Source organism: Rhinolophus ferrumequinum, chromosome 2 (genome assembly GCF_004115265.2).
Source record: "Rhinolophus ferrumequinum isolate MPI-CBG mRhiFer1 chromosome 2, mRhiFer1_v1.p, whole genome shotgun sequence".
In the NCBI taxonomy this organism is placed as follows: Eukaryota; Metazoa; Chordata; class Mammalia; order Chiroptera; family Rhinolophidae; genus Rhinolophus; species Rhinolophus ferrumequinum.
The window spans coordinates 99,451,192-99,479,181 of NC_046285.1; the positions used below are offsets into that span (position 1 = coordinate 99,451,192).

General features: G+C 38.3%; 1 protein-coding gene across 8 annotated transcripts; it reads right to left on the reverse strand.

Moving 5' to 3' along the window:
- Positions 1-176: 176 nt before the first annotated feature.
- Positions 177-27,981, reverse strand: GART (phosphoribosylglycinamide formyltransferase, phosphoribosylglycinamide synthetase, phosphoribosylaminoimidazole synthetase). Of its 8 annotated transcripts, none has more exons than XM_033129948.1 (22): positions 27,879-27,981; positions 25,442-25,592; positions 23,248-23,343; positions 22,604-22,778; positions 21,410-21,521; positions 20,594-20,662; positions 19,953-20,078; positions 17,585-17,672; positions 17,275-17,360; positions 16,591-16,759; positions 14,323-14,554; positions 12,495-12,589; positions 12,018-12,127; positions 11,447-11,645; positions 10,205-10,456; positions 9,805-9,957; positions 6,124-6,330; positions 5,187-5,324; positions 4,093-4,223; positions 3,676-3,817; positions 2,501-2,616; positions 177-2,403 (listed from the first exon to the last, which is right to left on the reverse strand). In XM_033129948.1, exons 2-22 carry the CDS (start codon positions 25,584-25,586, stop codon positions 2,212-2,214), a joined length of 3,033 nt encoding a protein of 1,010 aa, XP_032985839.1. In that variant the 5' UTR covers positions 25,587-25,592; positions 27,879-27,981; the 3' UTR covers positions 177-2,211. The 8 variants fall into 8 exon arrangements, with proteins under 8 accessions (XP_032985839.1, XP_032985819.1, XP_032985777.1 ...); XM_033129928.1 differs by having other exon boundaries at positions 27,836-27,945; XM_033129886.1 differs by having other exon boundaries at positions 27,811-27,945.
- Positions 27,982-27,990: the final 9 nt, after the last annotated feature.

Here is a 27,990-nt window from a genome sequence, read left to right on the forward strand (position 1 = left end):
TTCTCTTTAGAACGCTGGCTGTCATTTTGGAACTCACACTTGAATCCTTTCTCTTTGATTGGGCTCATTAACAACTGGACCCCCTTCCACAACCTCCACCATATTCTACCTGAACACAATGTGTGATCACTGGGCTGTTTTATTCCTGCTCACACAAATACAAACAGAGACATCTGTAATAAAAAAAGTCCACATTTATTACATTAATAGTAACATCTTGTTTTCACCTTTTGCATTATGACCTCTTTATAGCTTAAATGACCTTTTCTCTTTGACTATCATTATAAACAAATGACTGCTCACACACTCAACATGTCCAAATAAAATAATATTCAACTTAGCACAAACCTTAAAGCTCTTAAGACCCCCTTTAAGCTCTTTTGTTCTTTCAGTATCATCCTGCTCTTTTCCAGTGTTTTTTCTGCTGTCTGGGACCAGATATTTCAGACATTTTGATTCTTCCTATCCAAAGATACGGAATCAGCTACCTTACATGGAATATAGGTTCTTTTTAGTGAAATTAGTATCAACATAAGGGCTGGAAAGTTTTGTTTCTAAAGGCACAAGCTTACATTGGTTTTTCTAATCTACATCTTGGTACTAGCCTCTACTTTTACAGTATGGAATGTTATCAAACAGTAACATTTTCCTTTATATCTTTTAACTTTCTACAAACTTCATAGGACAATGTTTGGCATATATGTAATAAATGCTTAACAATGCTGAGTGAACTCCAGAACTAGTGATTTGCTTGTTTTTATAGCAAAGGGACCTATGTGAAACGAGGCACCTGAGTCTCCCATGTATTTGATGGCAGTTGCCGACTAGTCAGTGTGAGGTAAGATAACGTCCGTCAGCTGCCCAGCCCTGGGGACACCCACCAGCACCAGAGGCAGTGATCAGGGTCTATTGGCGAAGTAGTCTGTCCACTGATCCTCTGCTCTTTCCTGCCTTCAGGCTAGAGTATCCTATCTTCTGAATACGCGTACGACTACTCTAAGAATCCTTTCCGGTTAGGTTTTGAGTTCCAACTCCGATGGAGGATTTGAACAGGGTCTCCAGGTACCCTTCTGGTAAGGTGCAGCCCTGATGGGCAGGCAGAGCTCTCAGGCCACATGACCTGCAAGTCTGAGGATGGCTGGCTGCCTTTGGGTCAGGCAGCCATTGCCTGTTCACTCAGCCACGGCAGAAATGTGGTGCCAAGCTTGGGTAGGGTACTCACTAGCAGCCTCGTCCTCCTAGTTCCAGAACTGCAAATCCAGACTCTGAATGACCAGCTAGAAAGGAAAATAATATGCAATGCCATAGTATTCTTCACTAGTCTGGGTAGATTGCCATCCACTTGCCTTCACTTCTTCTAAAAAGAACTACCACTCTTCCAATATTCCACTTATCACCATGCTTGAGTTTATGCTCAAGGTGTATTTGTCTTAAGAATAGTTACAACAGCTTTCATAACCAGCAGGAATTATGAAATAAATGCTAAGCTTTGAGTGCCTACTCTGTCCCAAGCACTGTTCTAAGCATTTCACAAGTACTAAATTTAATTATCAAAACAACCATACGATAGGCATTTGCTACTTTAGTAGATGGGGTGATAGAATGCGTAACCTGCCTAAAGTCCTGTTTGAATCTAGAAGCCACTAAAACTGTCCCTTTAACCCTCCAGTGCCCTATAAAAGTACGGATGTATATAATCCATAGAATAACTAAGCAGCTAAAATCTGGGTATTATAAAATCTGTCAACAATTAGAGGGACGTTTAATGATATTTCAAAGTACAAGGGATACTATCCCTCAGAAATGGGAGCTACCCAGAAATTTTATGCCATTAAATCATGATCAGGATAATGAGAGATCTCAGTTCAAATCAGCACAGATAAACAATATGGGGGAGAGCTATTACTATTAGACTTGTTGGATAACTTTCCAAAGACTAGAGAACATACAACTAAAACAAAATAGGGAAAGGTCATAAACTGGTAAAACCTGAAACACCACTGAAGCCACTACATGTCTTAGAAATGCTTCACTCGTTTTGCTTGTAATGAATCTCTGTTCATTAACAAAGGGCCGAAGAGGTTAAGGGTGAGTGAGGTCCTCTTTTTTCCTTTTTTTGGTTTTTCTTTTGGGCTGAGTCCATAATAAAAAGCTACCATACAAACAGCTAGACTTCTTTCAAAGCTGGTGCCATTCCTGAATTAGGCAGCTTCATTCCTCTTTGGCCCAACAGAGCTTGCCATTTTCTTCAAGCCGTACAGTTCCACTGGCCACCAGCTGGAGGGCTGCGGGAAATATTTTATGTTCGGCTAATTTCACTCTTTCAGACAGAGTTGCAACAGTGTCACCCCTCTTCACTGGAACAGCTTCTTGCAAGATAATCTGTCCAGCATCTACGTCTTCCTGAAAAAGAAAGCAAAGTGTTGAACATCACTTTCTAGCAAGTACAATTTACGTCTGAGCCCTAATAGAACAGTATTTTGGTAGGAGACATACTCACAGCTACGAAGTGCACAGTGCACCCAGTTACTGTGACACCGGCATCCAGGGCTTGCTCGTGGGCATTTGCACCCTTAAAAGAAGGGAGCAAGGAAGGGTGGATGTTCAGCATCTTCCCTGGGAATAAAAAGCACAGTAGTCAGAACAGAAACAGCCTGTGGATTCTGTTAAAGGAATATACGCTTTCCTGGCTCGAAATAGGAGTCAACAGGAGCAAGATTTTTCTGGGATGGGTGTTTTTCGTTGTCAAAGACAGAAATGATGTAAAGAGGAAGACAGGTTCTCATCGAAGGAGGCTCTGGGGGTAGCGAGTTCCTGCCTTGAACAGCTGAAGACGCAGCGAGGGATCTGAATAGGTGCCCGCAATGATGGAAAGCTGGACAGGGACCATGGCGGGGGCGGGGTGTCTAATGGTATCCTAGGGCTCTTGAAGAAAATTCAGCTTGTCGGTGGCACATACTATGAGAAAGACAGGAGATTCTCGCATAGTGTCTATGTGCTTGACTTCTAACCACCAAGCGGCATGTCCACTAGCTAGATGCCGGATTAGTTAGTTCTATGTGCCATATGTCACCAAAGGCATTGTCTGGTTAGATCAGACCACAAGGGCTCTGACTATATTCTTGGGAAAACAAACTTATTGGAGAGAAAATGCATTTATTGCCCAAATGTGTGCACAAAAAAAGACAACAGGATGCAGTCAAACTTTTGTGGAAAAAGGCAAAACACAATATATTTTGTTTTCTGGCAACAATGTCTCCCTTGCCATCTTCTGGCTGCGGTCTACACTTCTTAAGTAGAGGATGGACTCTTCATTTTGGGATACAGGGAATCACTTTCTCTTGCTTCTGAACAAGTGAAAAAGTCTCTTCCAAATATTACTCAGAAGATGAAATATCATCTTTGTAGTAATGTGAAACAAACCTAAGCTATATTAGAATAAGTGACTAATTACAGCGGGCCAAAGAAAACTGATAAAGAGAGCAGGATAATGAATACATCATCATTGGGTCATGCTTTGGGCTAAGGCAAAGGAAATTAAATTATGACCTGTGCCATAAAAGAAACTGTTGCAGTAAATATTTCACGACTAGGATTGTTTGGTTAATTAACCACCCTGGAGTCCATTTTCATTCAGTTGATTTCTCAATGTGGTGGCCCACAATTTTTGCTTACCATTCCATTTTCTGACAAAGGGGCCAGATAAAATTCTCATGAATCCTGCAAGACAGACTATGTCTGTGGAGAACTCTTCAAGGACTTGGTCAATTGCAGTGTCAAATTCTACACGACTTTTATATAATTTATGATTAATTACCTGGGATAGAAAAAGAGAAGTTCAATCTTTTTCAATGAATTACCAAAAACAATTAAAAACTCAACCTTTAAATAGAACATACTTCACTGCCTTCTGAAGACGCACCCGATATACATGTGTTAAGGTACTGACATGACGAGGCAGAAAGGCAAGCCCAGCTCGCACCCCAAATCCAGACATCCAAAGAACGAGTGCCCCCCAGCCCCAGGTCCTGTGGAGGCGGACTGTGAGCTTCAGTGCAGCTGGCAGGAAAGACACTTTTCCAAGTTACTTACTCTGGTCGGAATGCCGGCTCTGGCCGCCTTATCTAAGCCAGCCACCCCGGCTTTGTTGGAGATAACGACAACAATGTGCGCAGAGCTACTTGGTGCCTGTGTGCTGGCGATGAGAGCTTGGAGGTTTGATCCTGAAAAAGAGAAAAACGCAAGCAAGCTCATACTTTTTAAAAAGAGACACGTACCATTTTGAATGGGGAATGGTCAAGATTTCTGGATAACTGTCTTAGAATAGATTGGCAAAATATGTGAGGCTTTTAAATTCCCTTCTTCTTGGGATAATGGATTAATAGCTTACAAAAACAGGCATTCCTGGCTTTAGGATATGTAATTGCTCTTGCACTATAATAATAGCTTATGATCTATCATTAAAAAAATATGATCTAGCACAGCAGTAGACATAACATGATTTTAAAACTGAATAAGCTGCTAAATTAAGCAAGAAAAACCCATCCTCTCCAGAAGAATAAATCATTATGGCCTTTACAAGCACAGTATCTTTGCTTTATCATCAACTTGGGCCTGAAGTATACTGAAATCTTAAAATGGACTTGTAAAGCAATTATACTTCTGAGAAGGTACCCTAAAGAAATAATCTGATATGCACTTTAGAATGTACTATAAATTTATGAGACGTTTACCAATGTTACAATAGTGGAAAAAAAATCATGCTCTATCCATCTAAGAAAATATGACACATTTATCACTTTACCCTTCTGTCCACAAGAGTCAAACATAAATTTCATACTCTTCTTATTAACAATTAAGAAAAACCCCTCAACTATTATAAGATTTTTCAACTATAAAGCCACTATGCAAAAGAAGTTGGATTTTCCATCCTCTCTGTGTTTTATAGGTTCTCTTTCTTCAATCGTTTTCCTGACACCTACTTTTCCTTTAGGAACTGTCTCAAATGCCTGAGAAAAGTAGAAAGACTGATAACCCTCCTCAGTGATCCCCCCACCCCACACTGCTGAGTGTTCTCACAATCTGAAGGAGGTTTTTCTCTGGTGGGGAGGGTGAGGTGGGTAGGGAGTCAGAAGAAGGGAAGAGCATTTCTACAGTGATACAGTAAAGAGGAAACGACACCTCACCTGTTCCAGATATTAAGACAGCTACTCTTGCCTTTTTTGTTTGGACAGCGAAATTATTTTTCATGGTGCCATCCTGCAATTTTGGTCCATTTGTTTGCATGGCTTCAATCAGGTGCCTGACTTTCACACGAGGAGAACCTTCATTTCAAACACACCCCGTCAATAAGTAAAAAACTGAATTAACTAGTAAAAAAGTATTTGATGAAAACTTTAGAATATTGCATTTTATTCTCAAAATAAGACATTTAAGGACTAAAACAAATAATAGGTTTTTTATTACTTAATATTACTCATTCATAAAAACTTCCTTAAGGTGAACATATTACCTACTTCGACTAAAAGCTCTGTTACTGCCTGCCAGTGTTCTGTCCCCACCCTTCCTAATCTTCCATTCAAGATAGTGCTACCATGTTTTCCCGAAAATAAGACCTAGCCGGACCATCAGCTCTAATGCGTCTTTTGGAGCAAAACTTAATATAAGACCTGCTCTTATTTTACTATAAGACCGGGTCTTCTCTAACATAATATAAGACCGGGTCTTATATTAAGTTTTGCTCCAAAAGATGCATTAGAGCTGTTGGTCTGGCTAGGTCTTATTTTCAGGGAAACTCAGTATGAGCTCCTGGCCTCAATGGTAGGCATGTGACCCAAACAAGGCCATTAAAAGATTTGATATAGGATGTTGACAGAGAGGGCCTCTCTTTCCCATTGCAACGTAAGCTGAAGGATGTGGGCTCAAGACATTTTTCCGGTATTTGGAGAACATGCTTGCATATGAGCCCAACACAATAAAGCAATGAAAAGCAGGTACAGAAAAAAGAAGCCCTGACATCTCTAGCTAATTGAGTGGGTTTTCTGCCACCCTGACGATTGTGAGGCAGGACACAGTTATATTCAAGACTTTATACCTAAGGGCAACTAAATAAGGAGCGATTACCTTCAGGGCATGCCACCACATTGCCAATCACCCAGGCTTCTTCCTGGCACTGCTGAATATACTTTAGAATCTGCTTTGTCAGTTCCTTTGATACCACAAGGGCAGCCCCAATGCCACAGTTAAATGTTCTGGCCATTTCTTCTTTAGAGAGCTGTCCTTCCTGCTGTAACCATGAAAAGATCCTGGGGACCCTCCAGGTCTGGGCATCTGGAAACAGGCAAGTTGTATGATTAACCTATTGTCTCAAACAAATATATAGGTGCGTGCACACACAAAGCTATGGAAATTCCAACCAGCACTGTTATTTTATAGGGTAAAACTATAAACTGCCCTTTTAGAAGTTTTTGGGGGGATCCATTTGTACCTTAGACATTTGGAACATTTTTGTTGACAAACTTGGCCAGTATTTACAATTGAGTGAGATTTTGTGTTGCATTAACTAGTATCTAGAGGCTTAGAATCCCCTAATGTAGCAGATGTGCTAATAGCTGAATTCCAGTAAAGGTTGGCATACTACCCTTTTGTGAATGTTTAGCTGGATCTTTCTTATTGATGACCCAAGTGCACCTTAAGTATGATGCAAAATTAGGTGGCTTATATAAAGATTTAAAGGAAATGCATACACTATTAAGGAAAAGTCATGTTATATAAAAGGTTTAAGGTCAACACTCTTTCTATATTTATCTAAAAAAAATTTAGATTTAGGTCTGTTATAAGAATATATCTCAGGGAGGCTGGTTGGCTCAGTGGTTAGAGTGCTGTGCTTGTAACACCAAGGTCGCCGGTTCGATTCCCACATGGGCCAGTGAGCTGTGCCCTCCACAACTAGATTGAAAACAATGACTTGACTTGGAGCTGATGGTTCCTGGAAAAACACACTGTCCCCCAATATTTCCCAATAAAAATTAAAAAATAAAATAAAAAGATATATATCCTTTATAATCACGAATAATACAACAATAATCTTTAATAAAAAAATTTTAGGTGAAGGTATACACACATACACATAAACATACATAAAACTTGTGGATAATAAAGGAACTTGCAGAGTTCTTTGCAATCTACAGTTATGGGATCAGATTTACAAAATTACTATACTGAATTAAATATTTATGATGCTCCTAAGGAAGAGAAGCCACTGTGAACTTAGCTTTTTGTTATATAATAACATTGACTATCCATTCCCCTTATTTATTTTGGACACCTGCAGAATAATTAGCTTTTTAGTGCTGTCGAGTTGATACAATTTTTAAAAGGCACCCCATGTGTATGAATCTTGTCCCCTATCAGATTTAATTCCATTTCTACTAGCTGGGAAATGTCCGTTTTTTAAAGTTGAGCTCAGAAGATTTAGCTACTATGGTATTCACTATTCTACCAATAATCAAAAGTGAGCAACTACATAAAAACAAATAGTGCTACACCCATAAAAAATGGAATACTCTTCATGAAAAATGATATTATGACAGGTAGGTGATATATTAAATGGCAGGATAAATAGCAGATTACCAAACTACGATCTCATTTTAGCAGAAAGATTTACAAAGTATTTATTTATAGGAAAAGAGACTGACAAAGAGCCTAGTTCCTACAAATGAACAAGTATGTCATGAATAACATGACAAGTTGTAACTTTAATGCTGAGAATTCCTTACTTAAATCTGTCGTCAAAGTATGATTCCTAGAAGAAACCTCAGAGGCTGATGCAAGGGACTGAGTTTCCTTTTTAACGGGATACAGACATTTGTGTAACTCAAAACATAACAGACCTTACATACTACATCAACTCTCAATTTCCTGATGTGGCGACCATGATGTTATTTTTAACCAGTGCTGTGCTAAAGCCAGCTTGTAGAGACCGTTACATACAGCCATTTAAAACTGGCCAGGATTGGAGTATTTACACCACAGAGATTGGCAAATGCACAAATCTGCCCTGCTTGTTCCCCATTCATCAGCATGCCACCGTTTGTAATGATTTAAAGAGGACAAATACTTCGTTAAGGTTTTGTCTATGCTCACTGGAACACAGTTCTATCCCGAGTGTCTTAAACCACTAACTTAATCCTCTTACATACCTTTTAATTCTGTACTACGCTCATGACAGGATTCCCATCAAGCCTGTCTCTTCTGCTTCCCTGGAGATGCTGTAATCCCAGTTGACCACTCTGCCAGCCTACCTTGCCTGCTTCCTCACTCTTACACCTGTTTCTGACTCTTCTGATTCTCTTAACTTCACATACTCTCTGACTCTAGGGTTAGCTCAGCGAATCTACTCACCTGCATCCACAGCTGCTTCGCCCCATAACTGACGCCTCCACCTGGATCAACCCAAACCACTTTTTTTTCTGTTGTTTTAAGGCTACATATGCTCTTACTTTTGGAGAAAAATTACACAACCAGATTCATTTTGACCTTCAGCACTGCTTGCTGTCTCATTCTTGTTTCTGACCTTGATTGGTTTCTTATTTACTCCTCTCCTCAAGTCCGCACTCCAGGTCTACTCATCTCATTAAGCTCATCTTACTTCAGTGGGAAAAGACATTATTTTATGGGAACTTCTTCAGTTTCTACTCCCTCAAACCAATGTATATTAGTTGACTATGATAGCTGAAACCGTTTCTCTGCCTATCTCTTTACCCTATAAAAACAGGGAGGAAAAACCCTGTCCTTCACTTTTGCTACAAGTGTTTAACTTATTATTCCCCTTTTCCTTGTACTAATGAACTTCTTAAACAGCAATCTCCATTAATTGTCTCTATTATCTCTGCCACCCACTGCCCCACAATCCAGTTGGTGGATAGCACCTACCCTCACCAAGCTGCTTTTTGACCTAACTCTGAAATATACTGGTCTTTTCTGGTCCTCATCCTAGATCTATGCTGTACTTGATACTGACCAGTGTCATGTTCAAATCCTTGCTTCAACTGATGATACTTTTACATGGTTTACTATGTTTCTGTTTTTCTTCTTTTTCACAGTTTGACCCACTGTATTAGTTTTCTATTGCTATTACTCCGTTTCTGACTGTTCTTTTTGAGTAATTCTACCTCTGCCAATGTAGACAGAACACTGAGCAACACCTTTTGGTACTCTCTACCCTCTTGGCTGTAACTATCTGCATATGAGCACCCATATGCAAATTATCTCCAACCTGATCTCAACTTCTGTTCAAAGATTCCCTGCAATAAACACAATGAAGGTTTAAAACACTGTATTCCCACTTCCTACTCCAAATCTACTCTTCCTCTTGTGTTATGAATGTTACCATCTACTCACCTTAACTATAACAGAAACACTGGACTTCTTTTTTCCTTCTAAGCACAAAACGATTCTCAAACCTGTCTCTCTTCTCTATGTATTGGTTTGGGTGCTCTTCATCTCCTGCAATGGACTATATGATAGCTACCTCTTCCCTTCCTGGTATGTTCCTGATTCCATCTTGTCAAGAACTTGATCTTATATAAGTCAATTACATGAGAAGATTTTTATGACTTATAAACATAGCTAATAAAGCAAAAAGGTAGAAAATGGTCAGCTCTACTTCCCCCCAAGAAACCCCAATGATAAGACTTTAACATGTATAATCATATGTGTACTAACTACCCATAGAGCTTCCCCCTCTAATGTACTTTTTCTTCTATCGGTTTTCGGATCGAAAGTTTCATTTAGTGAGCTTACCTAATACCACCCCAAGTTTCTCAGGGAGAACTCTGGGGATGTTTTCTAGCAATCCTCCACCAGTGATATGGGCAAAGGCCTTGACATGTCCTGAACGCAAGACAGGTAACAGTGAATGGCTGTAGATTCTGGTTGGAGTTAGAAGTAAGTCCCCTGTATGTTGGAGAGATAAGACAAAAACTTAGCCTGTGAACATAAAACCAAAGCATATATAAACAATAAAACTGAAACAGAAAATGACTGTGACCCTGCACAGACACACCAATTCTATAATAATGTCCAAACAACAAAACCACAGGACAATGTAATTTATTCCACTTGAAGTTATCAGAGATGAACCCCACGAAGTGGTTGCTCAGACATTTCCAAGCAGGAGAGTGTAAAACCTAAGTGCATGTACCTAAGGTCTGGTCACCACAGCCATCAGGTGCTGGAGAGGAGTACCGAAGGGAAGATTTAGCTACAATTTTCCTCACAAGGCTAAATCCATTGCTGTGAAGACCAGATGAAGCTATTCCAATAACGACATCCCCTTCCGCGATTCTTTCCAGGTGAGGGAGTTTCTGATCCCGCTCCATGGCACCAACGGCAAAACCGGCTAGGTCATACTCTCCAGGAGGATACATGTCAGGCATTTCTGCCGTTTCACCTCCTGGCAGGAAGATAATTCAAGAGCAAAGAAATCATAATATTTATAAACCCATCTAGGAAGTAGTGACACCAGCTGCAATTAAACACATGCCTATATTCTGCGAACATTCAATAAAATGTACTCTAGTAACTGCCTAACAGAACTTTTAACCAAGCATAACTTCAGGGGAACCAGCACTAATTTACACAAAGGGTGAGTGTAGCCTCCAAACACTATTACTTTAACAGGGTGAATGCTCAGCTGAATATAATGTCATTCCTCTAGCAATTTACTTTCAGGAATGCTTTCACCTATAGTTGATCCTTACAATCCCTGTTACAGATGATGGTACTGGCTTAGAGACGTGATTTAATCAGCCCGCCCAACTCCAAATGCCCTGGCCTAAAAAGTGTACCGCAGTTCACTTTATGAGAATATCATGTAAAGACAGGGTTTAGGCAGGCAGATTCCAAATTAGAAATTGTTCTAAAAAATAGTTGAAAAGGCAATTGGCTTCTGGAACACATTTGTCCACAGAAGCAGTAATATCAAAGAGGTATAATAGTTTCGTTCCTTAGTCAACCTACAAATCGAATTTGTTCAAAATTCTGATATATGTTGAAGTAATGTTTCTATAAACCTTGAGTACATTTTTAGTGTCACTTCTGGGGGAAAATAAAATTTCAAATTTAGAATGCCAAGAACCCATCTGCCTCTGTTGCACGGCGATAAGGAGGAAGTAACCCCCACCCTGTGTAGGAGGCCACTGAGAAAGATGGAGATAGAAACAGGGGTCAAAGATGGGGGAGAAAGCTAAGGCCTCGCTGACAGTATAGGAGTATGAGTCTGGGGAACAAACCCTTGAGGAGGGGTTTGAAGACACCGGGGTCTAAGTTTTCTTAGTCTTATCTGTATCTTTATTTGCCTGATCTTGTGATATACAGTTTCTCTCATTAGTTATACATAGCGCTAAAATACAGTAAAAAGGATGTGTAATTAAAATGATCATACCAAGGAGGGCACATCCAGCTTTTCCGCAAGCTTTAGCGATTCCAGCAATGACAGCTTCAGTCGTACTGAGGTCAAGTTTTCCACAGGAAAAGTAATCGAGGAAGAAGAGGGGCTCTGCCCCTTGGGCCAGAATATCATTTACACACATTGCAACCAAATCTTGACCAATGGTATCATGTTTATTGCACTGCTGGGCAATCTACAGAACATAAAACATCCACATGAAATTATGCTCCAAATCATATCTTGTCCTTTTATCAGTGGAGGCTAACAAATATTATCAACTTTTGGCTAGCTGCTCTGAACGCCTAAAGACAAAAGAACACTAAATTCTGATAAGCTATTTGGTCCAAAATCATCCCTTTTCATCTTCTAAAATAACCCTTCCATCCAGAGATAGAGTCAACAATATTGTACTGTTAGAAACATGTCGATATTTTAGTCATATTATATTGTTATTTGGTATGGTTCACGTTAGTGCTTATATGTCAAAAGGGCAAAATATATACAGTAAATTAAATTCTCTCTTATCTTTCACAAAAGGCCTTTATTCAGAAAGGTGTCTGATTACTTTCAATTTAGTTCCAACGCCATCTGTTCCACAGGCCAGAAGAGGATCTTTGAAACCAGCTGCTTTCAAATCAAAAAGACCAGCAAAACCTCCCAGATCAACATCACAGCCTGTTGGAGAGGAAATTAATTACTTTCTGCACTTCGACAGATCAGGTGAACATGAGTATACGAAACACTTTATAAGAGCCTTTCCTGAGAATGGGAGAGAGCACCCCACGCTTAAAGCATAGATCAAGAAAGTAATTAAATATTAAAGGAGCAGACATATCCTTTTGAGTTTAACATTCTAAGTATAAGAGATGCTTTTTTAAATCACAGGGACAAGAAGGCAGAAGACTTTGAGTCTGGCTTAAATAGGGCAAGACAGCAACTTGGCATTAATTTGGAACATTTTCCTCTGTAAATTATAAAGCCCAAATCAATTCACAATATTTGTCAAAGTTAATGAATTAGCAAAGGATAGGATCTGACTCACCTGGTCTGGAGGTGGCTTTTGCTAAAGGTTTAATTCTCTTGACCAGCATATTTCCAGCTGCAATGTCTACCCCAGATTCCTTGTAAGTCAGGCCCCTAAAGAATTCAAACAAACAAAAACACACCTAGGATATCACCTAAATATCAGGAAAAATCATTTTAATCTTAAAATATTTAAAGCAGAATGCATCCCTAGTGATTTTCATATCCCCTAATGTGCTGGGATCCCGCCACAGATTTTGATTTAACTGGTCTAGGGCTGGCCCTGGAAATTGAAATGTGTTTAAATAATCTCCCTAGTTGATTCTATTGTATCATCACTACTGAGAACTACTTTTCTACCTTAACCCTTCCGTATTTCTCACAGGTAGTTAAGATATATGGATATTTTGCCAAAATCTTTCTCTGTTCAATTTTGGTATGGGATGAAAACGAGTAAGAAAACTAAGTCAAAAAAGTAAAAACTAGGGTTATAAGAACTCAACAAAGAAACCCCTAAATTCTAAAAATCAGGATTATAATAACTCTGCAAAGAAATCCCTAAACTATTGCAACAACAGAGAATTGTAAATTTCCTTATAGCTGAGACAATAAGAAACAAGAAAAAAACTATGAAAAAAGCAAAACCAGATAGTGGAATTCAATGCATCATTTCCTTCTACACAGGGCCAACAAACTGGAGCAGTACATTTAGAGACCAAGTTTGTGAATGGCGCCGTGGATTCAGCAGTCTTGCCTTACAAAAAATGAGAACTTTGGTCTAGTTGAATGCAGTGATACATGAAGAAATATGTGAAGTTTTATTAGAAACAAGGTACCAGGGTATATACAGAGTTTGAGAGCTTTGCCAGTTAACACCAATGAAGTTAGCAGTCAGGGTCATGCTCAGATAGGAAACAAAGTTCTACTGGTTTAAAAAAAAGCCTTTTCTCAGTTAGCAGCTGGCATTGTGGCCTCTCATTTTCTTCATCTTTAATTTAAAGAACTCGAGACAGTATTAAGACTGCAGGGCCTTGAAAGAGGTCACTTTTCAATGGAATTATCAGTTTAAGATAAAAAATACATTTTTACCATGGTATTTCAATGTTCTTCTTTCTAAAAAAAAAAATGCCAATATTTAAACTTTAAAAATTTGCCTATCAATAGCAGTATAGCTTGAATTAAGTTGCTAAAAATTTCTTATTTTATCCTAAAATTTATTTTCATAGATGAACTCAACAAATAGTAACTATAATATATACTTAAGAAATCAAAACACCCACAGTTACAATTAATAGTTTATTGATTTTACAAAGGACTAGTTGTACATGTCAATAAATGAATTGCAAAGGGATCAAAAATACATTCCAGTAATAGGTATAAATGCAGTGACAAAAGACTGCCAAAATTTATAGTCTAATCAAACTAAGTTGTAAAAATAGATGACCAATATTTTCATCTTGAATTCTTCGAAAAAACCAGGTATTAAGATGTAAGTATAACAGTAATATTTAAATATGACAACAAACAGAATAAAAATCCTTTTTCTCATCTTTATTGAGTAATAACAAAATGATCGTATATATTTAAAGCGAACAATGTGAAAAAAATCCTTAATATCACTGTGATTTTATCAAACTTTTTAAACATACAGAGCTACCATGAAATTTTTTCCATTTCATTTGAATATTGTTAACTAGTTTTGATTCAAACCAAATGCAAATCAAAATCAGATCAGTCCCACAGAGAGAAAAGAATACAGAATGACTAGTATAGGGTTACAGAATTTTCTACACAGGTATATATGCCAGTTTGAAGCTGGGCTTTCATCACTTTGGTAAGAAATTTACCTGGGCTGCTGCAGGAAAGCTATGGCACGATAGCCGATGTCCTTCCTGTAAATGGCTCCCTCAAACTTTATAACAGCTAGTCCTTTCTTGGCGTCTTCAAGGGCTGAGATAAGATTTTCCCGAATGGCTGTGACAGTAAGAACTCTACCACCATTAGTCACCACTTTGCCATCTTTTAGGGCAGTACCAGCTTGGAACACCTCCAGTCCTAAAGCTTGAGCCTCAGGAAACCCTGTAAAATAGCATATTTGACATGTTATTTCAGATAACAATATTCTACACTTCTGAAGTGGTTTGTAATCGCCAGAAGTTTTTTTTTTTTTTAATAAAATCTTTATTTCATTTAAATGAATCTTCACAAGGATCAGTAAAGAATGAATGCAATAAATTAGTAAATAGACCCTTTCTCTTAAGAATAGTCCATTCTGTTCTAGGGTGATAACTGTATTCCTAAAACCTTGTGTTATCATCAATCTCATATAAGGACTAGTGGTTCAATGAGGGAGAAAAAAAGAAAGCTAAATCCTGAAAAGTTTGAGGCTTAAAAATAGAAAGTTACTTTTACCTGACAAATTAAAAACTAAAAAAATAAAATAAAAAAAGATATAAAACGTAAACATCAATGAACAATCCTGCATTTGATCACATCTTTCACTTAAGACTAAAGGAATTTCTACTTCCTTTATCAGTCATCCAAGTAAAGTTGCTTTCTTTCTTTTTTAAATAACCAATAGGATCATAGCATTGAAAACATATTTTTAATCTTTTCCCTAATACAACAATTGTAAAATTTTAAGACAAATTTGATTAGCTTTCAGACTTGTCTAAGATTTCTGGCTTCATTTTCTTTTGAATTATTTTTAAAGCACTCATATGTAACTTTACACATAAAATATTACTATATTTTATAAATTCTAAAATGATGAACCTGGGGAGTTTATACAAAAATACAATCTCTTAATTTTTAAAGAAACCATTCTTATATCCCGTTTGTCCTTTTCTGTCTCCATTTTTCTTTTAGCATCATATTTGGTAGTCTGTTAATCTATGCCTTCCCTAAGTGTTTTTGTAATATAGTAGCATTCAGTCACAGGTACCCAAATAACCACTGGTATTGGTAATACCCAAAATCACTGTGTCAAAAATGAATTATTGGGCTGCCCCGGTGGCTCAGGCGGTTAGAGCTCCATGCTCCTAACTCCAAAGGCTGCCGGTTCGATTCCCACATGGGCCAGTGGGCTCTCAACCACAAGGTTGCCAGTTCAATTCCTCAAGTCCTGCAAGGGATGGTGGGCTGCGCCCCCTGCAACTAGCAACGGCAACTGGACCTGGAACTGAGCTGCGCCCTCCACAGCTAGGACTGAAAGGATAACAACTTGAAGCTGAACGGCACCCTCCACAACTCAGATTGAAATGACAACAACTTGACTTGGAAAAAAGTCCTGGAAGTACACACTGTTCCCCAGTAAAGTCCTGTTCCCCTTCCCCAGTAAAAATCTTGGAAAAAAAATGAATTATTATACTTGTCACCTTAATCTTAGAGAAATTCTTAACACAAGGGATCTTGATTCTATCTCTCTCTTTCTTTGCTCATTTGCAAAGGCAACCAATTCCTAATTGCCAAGTTGCATGTGTGGGATTCACAAGGCAATGAACTTGTCTGGGCAAGACAGTAAATTGGGTGTTTGAATCAAACACACTTTTGGGGTACCAAGGAAGGCCAACCTATAGCCTCCTAGGGATCACAGAGGTCTGCCTTTGGGCTTTTGGCACTAGAACTTAGTTGGCATTTTAAAGTTTTACTTAACGTCATTTAACTAGACGCCTTACCTCCTGTAAAGAGAAACAGAAGAGAAGGCCATACTTTTGAAAGCTTGAATTCTACCACCCAAGTTGCCTATGGGGTGCACTGCAAACTGCAGGGATCCATGTGTGATGAGATCGGATCTCTGAACTGTATGTCATCGATGTAGTTTATACTAATGTTCTTCTAATTCTCATACAGTTCCATTATCTTCCTGGCTCTTGGCCAGGCCCACTGCAGTCTTTCTTGTGCAGAGAAAAGGAAATGGATGACAGTTCTTTAAATACAGGGATTGTGGATATTTGAACACTCATACCCAATAAACAACATGATTACGTTAAGACCCCCTGAAAGGTTTCTGATGAGTTTACACCCTTAAGAAGAGCAGAACATGGCATGGAGACCTACAGTGGCACTAATCACTTGTCACATTGTAATTCAAGCTTTTGTTCTCTAACATTCACCTGTGATCTCCACACCCTTGGTGTAGTCTCCTGGATAACCTTTACTTGCCATGACAACAGTTATGGCAGTGCGGTTTTCAAGCCAAAGGGGTGGAGAGGTGCACAGCAGGCCATCTAAGGTAGACTGAATCACTTCGTAAAGATCACTTTTAAGAAGTGGGAGGATCACCTGGAAAAACATAATTAACATGGCAATTGAGAGACATTTTAATCACTGGGATACCAGCAAAACTTGCACATACTGTGGACCCATGAACAACACAGGGTTAGGGGCACTGAAACCCTATACAGTTGGAAAATCCACGTATAACTTTTCACTCCCTAAAAACTTAACTACGGTCGTCCACTGGTATCCGTGAGGGATTGGTTCCAGGCCCTCCCAGACCAAAATCTGCAGATGCTCAAGTCCCTTATATAAAATGGCATAGAATGCAGACAGTGGGCCTCTGAATCTGTGGATTCCCAACTGCCCATATGCCAGTGGCTGAATCAAAGAGGTGAAACCCAGGGACATAGAGGGCTGACTGTATATGTATTTAAAAAATTCATGTATAAGTGGACCCACAGTTCAAGCCCGTGTTGTTCAAGGGTTAACTATATTTCTCAAAGGTAATTATTCCAAGGTTGATAAATCCTGAGATTAAACCAATACACATCTTCTACAAAGTAATACTTTTTATCCACCTGGCACTCTGGATCACCAAAACGGCAATTAAACTCCAGAACTTTTGGGCCATCCTTAGTCAGCATTATACCAGCATAGAGAATACCTTCATTAAAAAAGAGAAAACAAAACAAAACAAAATAATGAAGACATTGTATTGTGACTATGAAAATTAGAACATAAACTTCTAATACTTGAAGTTTTGGAATAGCCATAACAAATGTTGCAACAATGGTCAATTAAAAGGTAGTGAAAAAAAGAGAAAACAGGAAGTTTTGCCAAAGGTGTCAAGTTACTCCATGAATAATAAAATGACATCGATGTGCTTACCTGTATATGGCATACCCTCCTGCTGCATGCCATCCACTGTCCGCTGAAGAATGGTATTTTTAATTTTTAGCAACAAATCCTTAGGAACCTGGGGAACATACAGCAATATGTAAATGTAATCAGTATCTGAAAAAAATCATCTTGCATGGGACAATGAAAAGGGGACAACTATCATTTATTTACTATCTCAGATGGGCTGAGCACGTTAAATTCATAAACGTTTTAAATACTCACATTGGCCCTATCAAGTAGGTATTCAGCCTCATTCTTATAAAATAGGAAAGATGACCTCTGAGAGTTAACAACTACCATGAGCAGAAGCTGGATTATGTATTTAGAGAGCAGCATCAATTATCATTTCATAACCGACTGTTAAATCACCTTTTACTACTAAACCTATAGATTTTCAAATATATACACGTTTAACACTTAACTAAAAAGTTTCCTGAAACATAATAAAAATGAAAAAAGTCCTCTCCCATTTAGAGGGTCCTTTGATTCCTTCCAGTATATTCTATGCATATTTCATAAGCCTATAAACTTAAGAATATGAGTTTATAAATTTAATTGTAAAAATGAGACCTAGAGATAGTCCTTATATTAAAACTATCTTCTACCAAATGGTAGTTTTAATACTTATAAAGTCTAAAGTATCCGAAGAAATCCATTTGAAATCCAATTAGAAAAGATATATGCATCCCCATGTTCACTGAAGCATTAATTTATAAGACCCAAGATGTGTTAGCAACCTAAGTGTCCACTGATAGAAAACTGGATAAAAAGGATGTGGTACGTATAAGAATGGAATATTACTCGGCTATAAAAAAGAATGAAATCTTACCATTTACGACAACATGGATGGACCTAGAGGGTATTATGCTACGTGAAATATGTTAGACAGAGAAAGGCAAATACCATATGATTTCACTTATACGTGAAATATAAAGAACAAAATAAATGAACAAATAAAACGGAAATGAACTCATAGATATAGAGAACATGTTGATGGTTGCCAGATGGGAGGCTGGTTGGGAGCAAGGTGAAAAGGTAAAAGCGTTAGGAAGTACAAATTGGTAGTTACAAAATAGTCTCGCGGATGTAAAGTACAGCATAGGGAACGTTCTCAATAGTACTGTAACAACTGGTGTCAGGTGGGTACTAGACTTAAGGGGGGATCACTTTGTGTTATATAAATGTCTAACCAGTATGCTGTACACCTGAAACTAATGCAACATTGAATGTCAACTCTAATTGAAAAATAAAAAACTTTAAACAATAAAGAATAAAGAGGGACAGCCCGGTGGCTCAGGTGGCTAGAGCACCGTGCTCCTAACACTGAGATTGCTGGTTTGATTCCCACGTGGGCCAGTGAGCTGCGCCCTCCACAGCTAAGATTGTGAACAACAGCTCTCCCTGGATGGAGCTGGGCTGCCGTGAGCAGCCAGAGGTTGGCGTGAACTGCCGTGGGCTGCTGTGAGCTGCAGTGGGCTACTGTGTGCTGCCATGAGTGGCCAGCGTGAGTGGCCGGCAGCCATCGAGAGTGGCTGGCAGGTGGCGAGAGCTGCCGTGAGCTGCTGACCGTCAACTGGCCACTGACCGCCTCAGCCGGGGGGAGCGCAAGGCTCATAATACCAGCATGGGCCAGGGAGCTGTGTCCTACACAACTAGACTGAGAAACAAGGGCTTGAACCGTGGGGGGGAGGCAGAAGGCAAGGGGGAGGGAAGATTATAATATTGCAAATAAAGAATTCATTAAAAAAAAAAGCATAAAGCAAATCCTGTTTGGTTTTTAATCAAGAAAAAAATCTGAAAGGCACTACACTATTAGTACAGTTTACGATTATCATCAGTGAAAAGAATGGGTTTCTGAAATGCTAATGTACTTATAATACACTCAATGCAGATTTCTTATAAAAACTGTCCAGAAATTGTTTGGAAACATACTTTATCCATTATCAAGTAGAAAGACCAGAAGAACAAATTATTGTCTGACTGGGTTCTCAATTCATCTCTCTCTCTCTCTCTCTCTCTCTCTGAGCACTTATGTGCTGGGTCCTGGATATCCAAAGATGAATAAAAGATAATTCTAGACTATAATTGTCTCCCATGGGTTACAAATAGGGTACAGAGAGGAGGGGCCAGAAGATCTGTTCAATCTATACTTACATTAGTTTTTCAAAGGCTTTTTTGAAAAGGTTAATTTTAGAGAAACTAGAAGAGATACCATAAATGCCATTTCACTTAATAGGAAAACCAAATTACTGACGAGTAATCATTTACAGAAATATACAAGGCAGAAGAGCATTGTCTGAGAGCTCTTTGAGAAGACCAATTACTAGGGAACTTTAGCTGAGCCTTTGGGAAGTACCTGAGGTGCTGGACAATAGGCTCCCATCCCCCCTGTGTTGGGGCCGTGATCTCCTTCCAGCAATCGCTTATGGTCCTGTGCTGGGGGCATGGGGGCCACAGTCCTTCCATCAGTGAAGCAGAGACACTGTACAGAAAACAAATAGGCCACTTAGCTTAAAAGCCAAAAAGTAAAAAAAAAAAAAATTATTTAGTAAGGAGAACTATATGTACCTTAACTCTTCTTAGAGGAAAAGTTTTCTTTTTTTAAAATAAAATGAGTTGAAACATAACTAACCCTAAGCTACCTATATCAAGAACCAGATCTTGTATATTCAATTTCTGAAGGATCTGTAATTTTTGAGCTAAGTTAGGAAAAATAACCAAACTACTTGCAAAGTAAAATATTTCAGCCTTTGCTCCTTTTATATAATGTGTGATATAAGTCCGAGTCTCTTACTGAGACACTGGGGAAGACTAAAAGAAGGTATAAGTTCTTTTTTCATGTGCATCCCAAATACTAAATGTATACAAATTTCTTTGTAACTGTTGGGCTTATGGTTTCAGATGAAACAACTAGGGTAAATCAAGTCTTTTGGGGCTCATAGGTCAGATTCCATAGCTTCTACACTCTATAAAAGCCCCAAAGATAAATATACTTACAGACACCTCTTCTCCTTCAAGAAGTTCTTCAATGACAATTGTTTCTCCAGCTGCTCCAAAAGCTTTATCCTTTTTGTAGATTAAAAAAAAAAAAAGGTAAATTGTAAGCTTTTAATATTTACTTAATTGGCTTTTATTTTCTACTATTTGTATTATGAACCAATACATTGGTATTGTAATTTCCTTTTCCCTTTCTGAAAGCCTCAAAAGAATATGTAAATGTTTCCTGTTTTTATAGTGGCAATGATACAGAGCTATCACTGGTCAGATGAGTGTGTCACTAATACTCTCCTGGGGATCATGCTGTCCAGTTTCAAACAAGGTAATGGAAAAACAAACGTTTTCATCATTACCATTTAATTTTTATTTCTGATTATGATTTTATGTTTGCCTATAATAATTTTTCTAAAAGGAAGGAAGCCACAACAACCAAGACGGATCATAAAAGAAAAGCGAAGTATATTAATTCATTACTTCACTTCTCTGAGGCCAGGGGCACAAAGGACAAATAATTTTGTCCTCATGGATAGTTGAGAATTTATTTGTATGTTCTGTAGACTGAGGATTTTCTATTTTTCAGTACCAGACAACAAAGGATGCTAGAACTTACTTCCAAAGAACAGAATAATGGTTTAGCTATCAGTGTAGATCTAATAACAACTCTTACAGAGATGGATTATAATACAGGGTATTATGCACAATAACTTACCTGTATGTTCGCTAGATTTGTTTTCCTTATTTCGAGGAACATTTTGTAAACGTTGAGTATTTATCCAGTGTGATTAGGAACTTACTTTTCCAGAGGCATCAGCCTACCTGCATGATCTCCTGCACAGCTTGGCAGGCCTCTTCTTTGTTCTTGGCAACAATCACACCTTTCCCAGCTGCAAGACCGCTGGCCTTCACAACCAAAGCAGGGAAATCTGCACTGTGAAGACAGAGCGCTCTTCAATAGCCAATAAACCCTTATCATTCGGGATGAAACGCTTCGGGATTTTTGTAATGATATGCTATAGCAACAAGTAAAAAGCAGAAAGAAACATTCATGATCATATCAACACCCTTTTGATGTGTTTCCTAGCAGGAATTTTCCCCCTACGTATTCATTTATAGGCGTGATCATATCGCACATACAATTTTCCTTTTTTCACTTATTATGAGAGCATATTGGCAATATCTTTGGAAGAATAAAGCAGTTGTAGAGCGCTGGTATAGAATGATCTTTATGATACAAAGTAGTGAATCATACTCTCATTCAAGTAGAAGATATGGCTTTGTAAGAGCAATATAAACATAGGCACACAGATCATTTCTGAAGGCACACATCAGAAACTGTTGCTCGTAATTTCTTCTGTTGAGTGGAACCGGAGATCGGAAAGATTTACCCAAAATAACAAAACTGTCACTTACCCAAGGCATCCGACTACTAGGAAATAATAATATTCAGTGTTTAAGAAACTCTGTAAGATTTAGAATGAATAAAGAATGAAGTTGACTCCACTAACAAGAAAACATACCAGGTCACAGGGAGAAGTGTCAACAAAAAAGGGCAAAGTCATATGTCTACCAACATTCATGAATTTCTCAATGTTTTTCATGTAATATCGAGAACAAGGAAGTTTAAGATTTAGAGTTGAGTAGTGTTGGCAGAATGCCAAGCGATGATTCCACACTCTGGTTAATTACTTACGGAAAAAAAATCAATATCCTTTATGTTGTAGATGAGACTGTGTCAATTTGGCTGTGAAAATAGTGCATGACTGTAAACCCAAATGTATCTTTTCCCCTAAAACTATTCACTAATAAATATATAAAAAGCCTCTTTCAGCAAGGCCAGAAGAGTGTACTATATGCACAGAATCCCACTTTATTTTGATGTTGGAAAAAGGCAACCTACATAGACTGGTCTTCCCCCCACAATTGTTACAATAAACTTGCGACATAAAAGTGACCCATATATTTAACTATCACAACAAAACAATTGCCCTTCACAGTCAGTCTTCTATCTACCTCATAATGAAGCTGTAGGCCTCTTTAGGTTTGGTGAAAGCTCTCCATTGTGCAGTTGGGATTCCATGTCGGTCCATAAATTCTTTTGCAAATCTTTTGCTGGACTCTAACTGAGCTGCCTCTGCTGTGGGGCCAAAACATTTCACTCCTGCAGATGTCAGGTTCCCAACAATTCCTATGGATGGAAACAAGCAGCATGAGGTGAGCCAAGGTATTTATGGTGCCTTTCCATTCTGAAGAATTAGGATTAGACTAAACATACATTGAGATAAAGCAGACGACTGGTGGCAGAGAATAACTAAGATTTTAGTGTTGTCTACAAAATATAAACAAAAATGCTACCAACATATGATTCAAATCCAGCAGAAGTTATTTGTTTTATTCAAATATATGGATTACTGACACCATAAGAGAGCAGAATAAAAACGTATGCTTCTCACAGCTGCAAATTTGATCTCTCACTTAGCAAATTGCTGATGCTTGAGAAAAAAATCTAGAATCCATAAATTTCAAGAGGGTGAAAGCTTTTTTTCCAATGTAATATTACATTAGAAACCGTCATCTCTAAAACGAATTGGATTACATGAGCTCCAAGTTCCTTTGGCACTAGACATACTGTAACAATAAACAGAAATGATCTTTACCAGCAGCCAGAGGTGCCTCTGGTCCAACAACTATGAATTCGATTTTCTCATCTTTGCAGAACTGAGCAAGAGCACTGTGATCACTGATGGAGATGGCTGTGAACAGAAAACAAAACAACAAACCCACCTCACTTACAAAAATATTCTTTAAGTTATCGAAGTGTCACACTGAAAACTAAGTACTACACTTTGTTATGCCTACTAACTGTTGGTTTTCTTTTACTGGTACAGACCAGTTTCACCATGAGAAAGTCAGAGCAGAGGGCATTAGGCTGACCAATAAAGCTCAGTTCTCTGCCATCGCTTTAGCCAGTTAGATGAAAACACCAGTAAGCTTCCCAAACAGCGATAGAAAACCTTCTCGACTATGGTGTTCATGTCACTAGTGTTGACTGTATAGTAAACAAAAATGTATATTCAGAAACCAGTCTTTTAATGTCATTCTTTCAAGATTTACTGAGAACCACATGCGCTAGATACTATTCTAGTCACTGCATTAAGATGTTAACACAAACAGGGTCCCTACACTTAGGATGCTTATATTCTAAGCATGGGAATGTTGGGTAATACATAAATAAAGAAAAAAACCAATTGTGAACAAATGAGGCAAATTTGATATGAGGTGAATTGGGAAGCTATTTCTGGTGGAGTCTCTGTGCACAGATGTTTAAGCTAAGAACTAAATGATTTTAAGACCTTGCTCGCTTCTCCAACCTACAAGCCAGGTAAATTTTCTTTCTTGATGGAATTCTAATTAACTGGCAGTAGGATCAACCATATACTAAGCATGGGTTGGTTCTGTAAGTGCTCTCCTGCTTCACTGTACCTGGATCCCTTTTCTTAAGTTAGCTGAAACCTCCATTACCCTGCACAAATATGGTATTTGTGATGTGTTGGGGATAAGTGCAGAAAGGGTAGAGTTCTCAGTCCACAGGAACTGCCTGAGTGGAATAAGGATGGAGTACAATGCACTCTGGGCAAGCAGCTGCAAACACAAGTGGGCTGAGCAGAGCCAACTACCTCAGCACAGCAGAGGGTGGCATGCGGAAGAGGACACATCTAGCTTGTCTCTGCAAGTGGTAGCAGCCTCAGGACAATCGGGGACATTTTCATGGGCTGGCCTGCATGGCATCAACTGCTTTTACATAAAATGTGCTAGTTCTTCAATAAACATACAATATCTCACCCCCTAGCTAAGATCCCAGGGAAGCAGATATTTCCTTATTTATCTTTTTCTTATTATTGTTATTTTTGGTCCTGTGTATGCTATTATCTTCTCCCAGTTTATGGCTTGCTGGGTCTTCTCTCCAATACATACTATGAGCCACATAGGGTACTAGGCACAGGGCACACAATATAAAACAAGACAGTTGAATTCCTTGCCCTGATGTAGCTTACCTCCTACAGCTTACGTTCTAGGGGTGAAGTGAAGGTAGGAGACAGACAATAGACAAGTAAAAAATAAATATAGATAATGGTTCACAATCGCAAACAAATAAAATGTGAGGTGGACATGCTTTACTTAGAAACTTTAGGAAAGTCCTCTTTGAGGAGATAACATATAAGCTGAGATCTGAAATAATGAGGAGCCACTAATGCTGGAGGTGGGAACAAATACAAAGGCCTAGGCAGCTCTGTTTGGGAAACTGGCAGCCTGCATGGCTAGAGCACAGTGAAAAGAAAACAAAGGATATGACAAATAATACCGGAAAGGCAGGCACAGGCTAGATCACAAAGGGCTTCATCAGGAACACTAAGGACTTTTGAGTTTTATTTTAAGTGCTATAGGAAGCCACTGAAGAGTTTAATATAGCATAAGAACTGATCATTTTTTCATTTTTACCAGTTAAAGAGATAAAGGCTGAGACCTATGATGGAGATAGAATTGCCAGAACTTAATAGCACTGCTCAACTTTTCATGTCCAAAACTACACATTAAAATGCCTTTAACCTACCTACATTGGGCATGTGTGACTTTTTTAATGGATGTGTTTTATAAGGTTTAAAATAATTTAAGATAAGAAAATGCCACATACCGAACAACAGTATACCTTACATTTACAATATATGGCAAACATTCAAATTACCTCATAAACTTTAAGGTTAAGAAAAGCATTCACATCTGAATAGCAATTGACCTTATAAAAAACAGATGCAGTTGACAGTTTATCATTTATAATTAAAACATGATTACCAGCATTTGAAATCTTTTCAGAGCAGGCAGTGCCTGCATTTCCTGGGGCAACCAACACCTGTTTGACATGATTAGACTGTGCAAGTTTCCACGCCAGTGCATGTTCTCTTCCTCCATTGCCAATTACAAGTACTCGGGCTGCCATTGCTGTCTGCAAAGTAGGAATTCAGAAGGAAAATGAGAGCTGCAGAAAGAAAACCACAATCGGTATTTCAGAATGCACATACTTTAGAAATAACAATTTTTAAATATGATGTATTCCAACAATTCATTTGTGAAAAGTTAGGATGAATTTGAGAAATGAAATAATGAGAAATATGACTGTATTCATGATTAGGGAGGTGTTTTAAAAATGAGGCAGACAGGCCTAGAGAGCTAAGTTAAGGAGTAAAATGGTGACTTTAACTCCTTATTGGATTAATAAAAACACAAAAAACAAACCTTGTATGAACAATAACCTTCTGGGTTTTTAGAAGATATAATAATCGAGCCTCAGTTAAAAATGAATCCTGATGTTTTACATCTAGACCAGAACTCAAAATAACTATTTTTAAATCTTGTGATCATCTGCTGTAGCATGAAAACAGCCATAGACAATATATAAATAAATAAATGTGGCTATGTCCAGTAAAAACTTACAGAAACAGGCAGGCCATGGGCAGTAGGTCATAGTTTGGCTATCTCTGCTCTAAGCAATAGAAAGTAATCAGAGGTTTATAAAGAATAAGCATGGCTGTGTTTTAATAAAACTATTGTTTATGGACACTGCAATTTGAATTTTAATTTTCACGTGTCATAAAAACACCGTTCTTTTTCCCCCAAACATTTAATAACGTGAAAACTATCCTTATTTGGTGGGCTGTACAAAAACAGTTGACAGGAAGGATTGGCATAAAGGTCATAGTTTGCTGACCTCCGATTTAAGAAATTAGTGCAGTATTTTAGAAAATCAGTAGAGAAGGCAAAAATCAAATTTGAATATGTCTCACATTGTTCTGGAATTTGATTCTGAGCAGGATGGGGCAACAGCTATCTCTCCACTGGTTAGCAGTGTGACTTTGGGTAAGCTCTTATTATTTCTAATTCAATTTCTTCACATCTTAAAAGATGGGAGAAAATTTGCCTTACAAGGTTACTTAAGGATGAACTGGAAGGGTATTTATATAAACAATTAGTACAATTTCTGACATTCAGCAGTAGTAAATGCTAACTTGTTATATTTTATTAAGTACTTTTACTTAAAGTAATACTTTAGAAGTTAGAAGTTCTAACAGAAAAAAAAGCAAAAGGAATGAATAATTTGGCAAATTAATTTACTAATTTTCAGAAGACATTTAATTACGTAGAAGGCAAACTGAAAATGGGAAAAAGAAAACTGAAATTTGTAACTTCTTGTGAGATGCTAGGATTACACATTTAAATAAAAACCTAAGTTGATAATAGAAAAAACTAACACTTTTTGAGCACTTACTTTGTGCCAGATGCTACATTCTAGACGCTTTTCATGAACTACTTTGCTTAATCTTCCTAATTCTATGTGATACTATTACCATCCCCATTTTACAGATAAGAAACTGAGGTACAGTTAGGTTAAGTAACTTGCAGGTCAGAGCTCATGTATTGCAACTGAAGCAATTTTTCATCAGATACTGTAACAAGGAGATGGTGGTCATTGAAAACCTGAGGGAAAAAAATTACTAAATTATCTTCTCAGAAAGGAAAAAGTTATTTTAATTTAACAGAAAACACAGATTTGCCATGTGCATTGAAACATCTGAAAGAAACACAGCTTTAAAACTAGAGAAAATATTACATTTTGTTTGAACAAGAAGGGGAAGAGAAGACTCAGCCTGAACGAATCTACACCAGGAGTGGTCAGGCCCAGGCTCTAATCCGGGTGCCTTGGTTTGGGTTGAGACACTGTCCCTTATTAACCAGGATACGTTGAGGGACTTAACTTTCTCGGGCCTCAGTTATCCAAGTGAGTAACATAACGAGATGAAGAGAGCCAGGTAAAGCCTGGCTTTCAATGGATTTGGTGAGTAACATAAAGTAAAAACCAATTACAGAGGTGGACTAATCTGCTAGACACAATGGGTGCATAACAAGAAAATATACAACTTATATTTATGACCTAAAAAAAGAAGCATAAAGATACAAAAGGCCTGAATCTTAGAAAGCAGGGAAAGTGACAGATCCAATGTAAACCTCAGTTAAAAATGAAAAGCACATGGCGAACCCCCACTCAGTGCATTTAAAAATTGAGTATTCCTATAGCCAAACCAGTTTCTACAGCTATCTCACAACTGGAGTTAGTTCATTCAATTCCTAATATTAGATCCCCAAACCAAAGCATAAATGTACTTTACTTAAAAGCGCCGAGGGCTTACGCACGAACACAATGTCGACTCAAGGCCTTCTGGCCGCTGGCACTCACAAGTTCGACTGCGCGCTTGGAGCTCGAGCGCCCGCGCGCGCCGGAAGTCAGCCCACCGGGATCCGGGGCGCGCGCCTCCTCCCCGCTCCGGGCCCGCCCCGCGGTGGGCTTC

What these genes read in the sequence shown, in the direction of transcription:
- GART (XM_033129948.1), bottom strand. Translation starts at nt 25,586, where the DNA reads ATGGCAGCCCGAGTACTTGTAATTGGCAATGGAGGAAGAGAACATGCA. An exon ending in AGAGGCACCTCTGGCTGCTG is followed by an intron (nt 22,779 to 23,247) that starts GTAAAGATCATT and finishes TTCCATCCATAG; the next exon opens with GAATTGTTGGGAACCTGACA. An exon ending in CTGTGCAGGAGATCATGCAG is followed by an intron (nt 20,663 to 21,409) that starts GTAGGCTGATGC and finishes ATCTACAAAAAG; the next exon opens with GATAAAGCTTTTGGAGCAGC.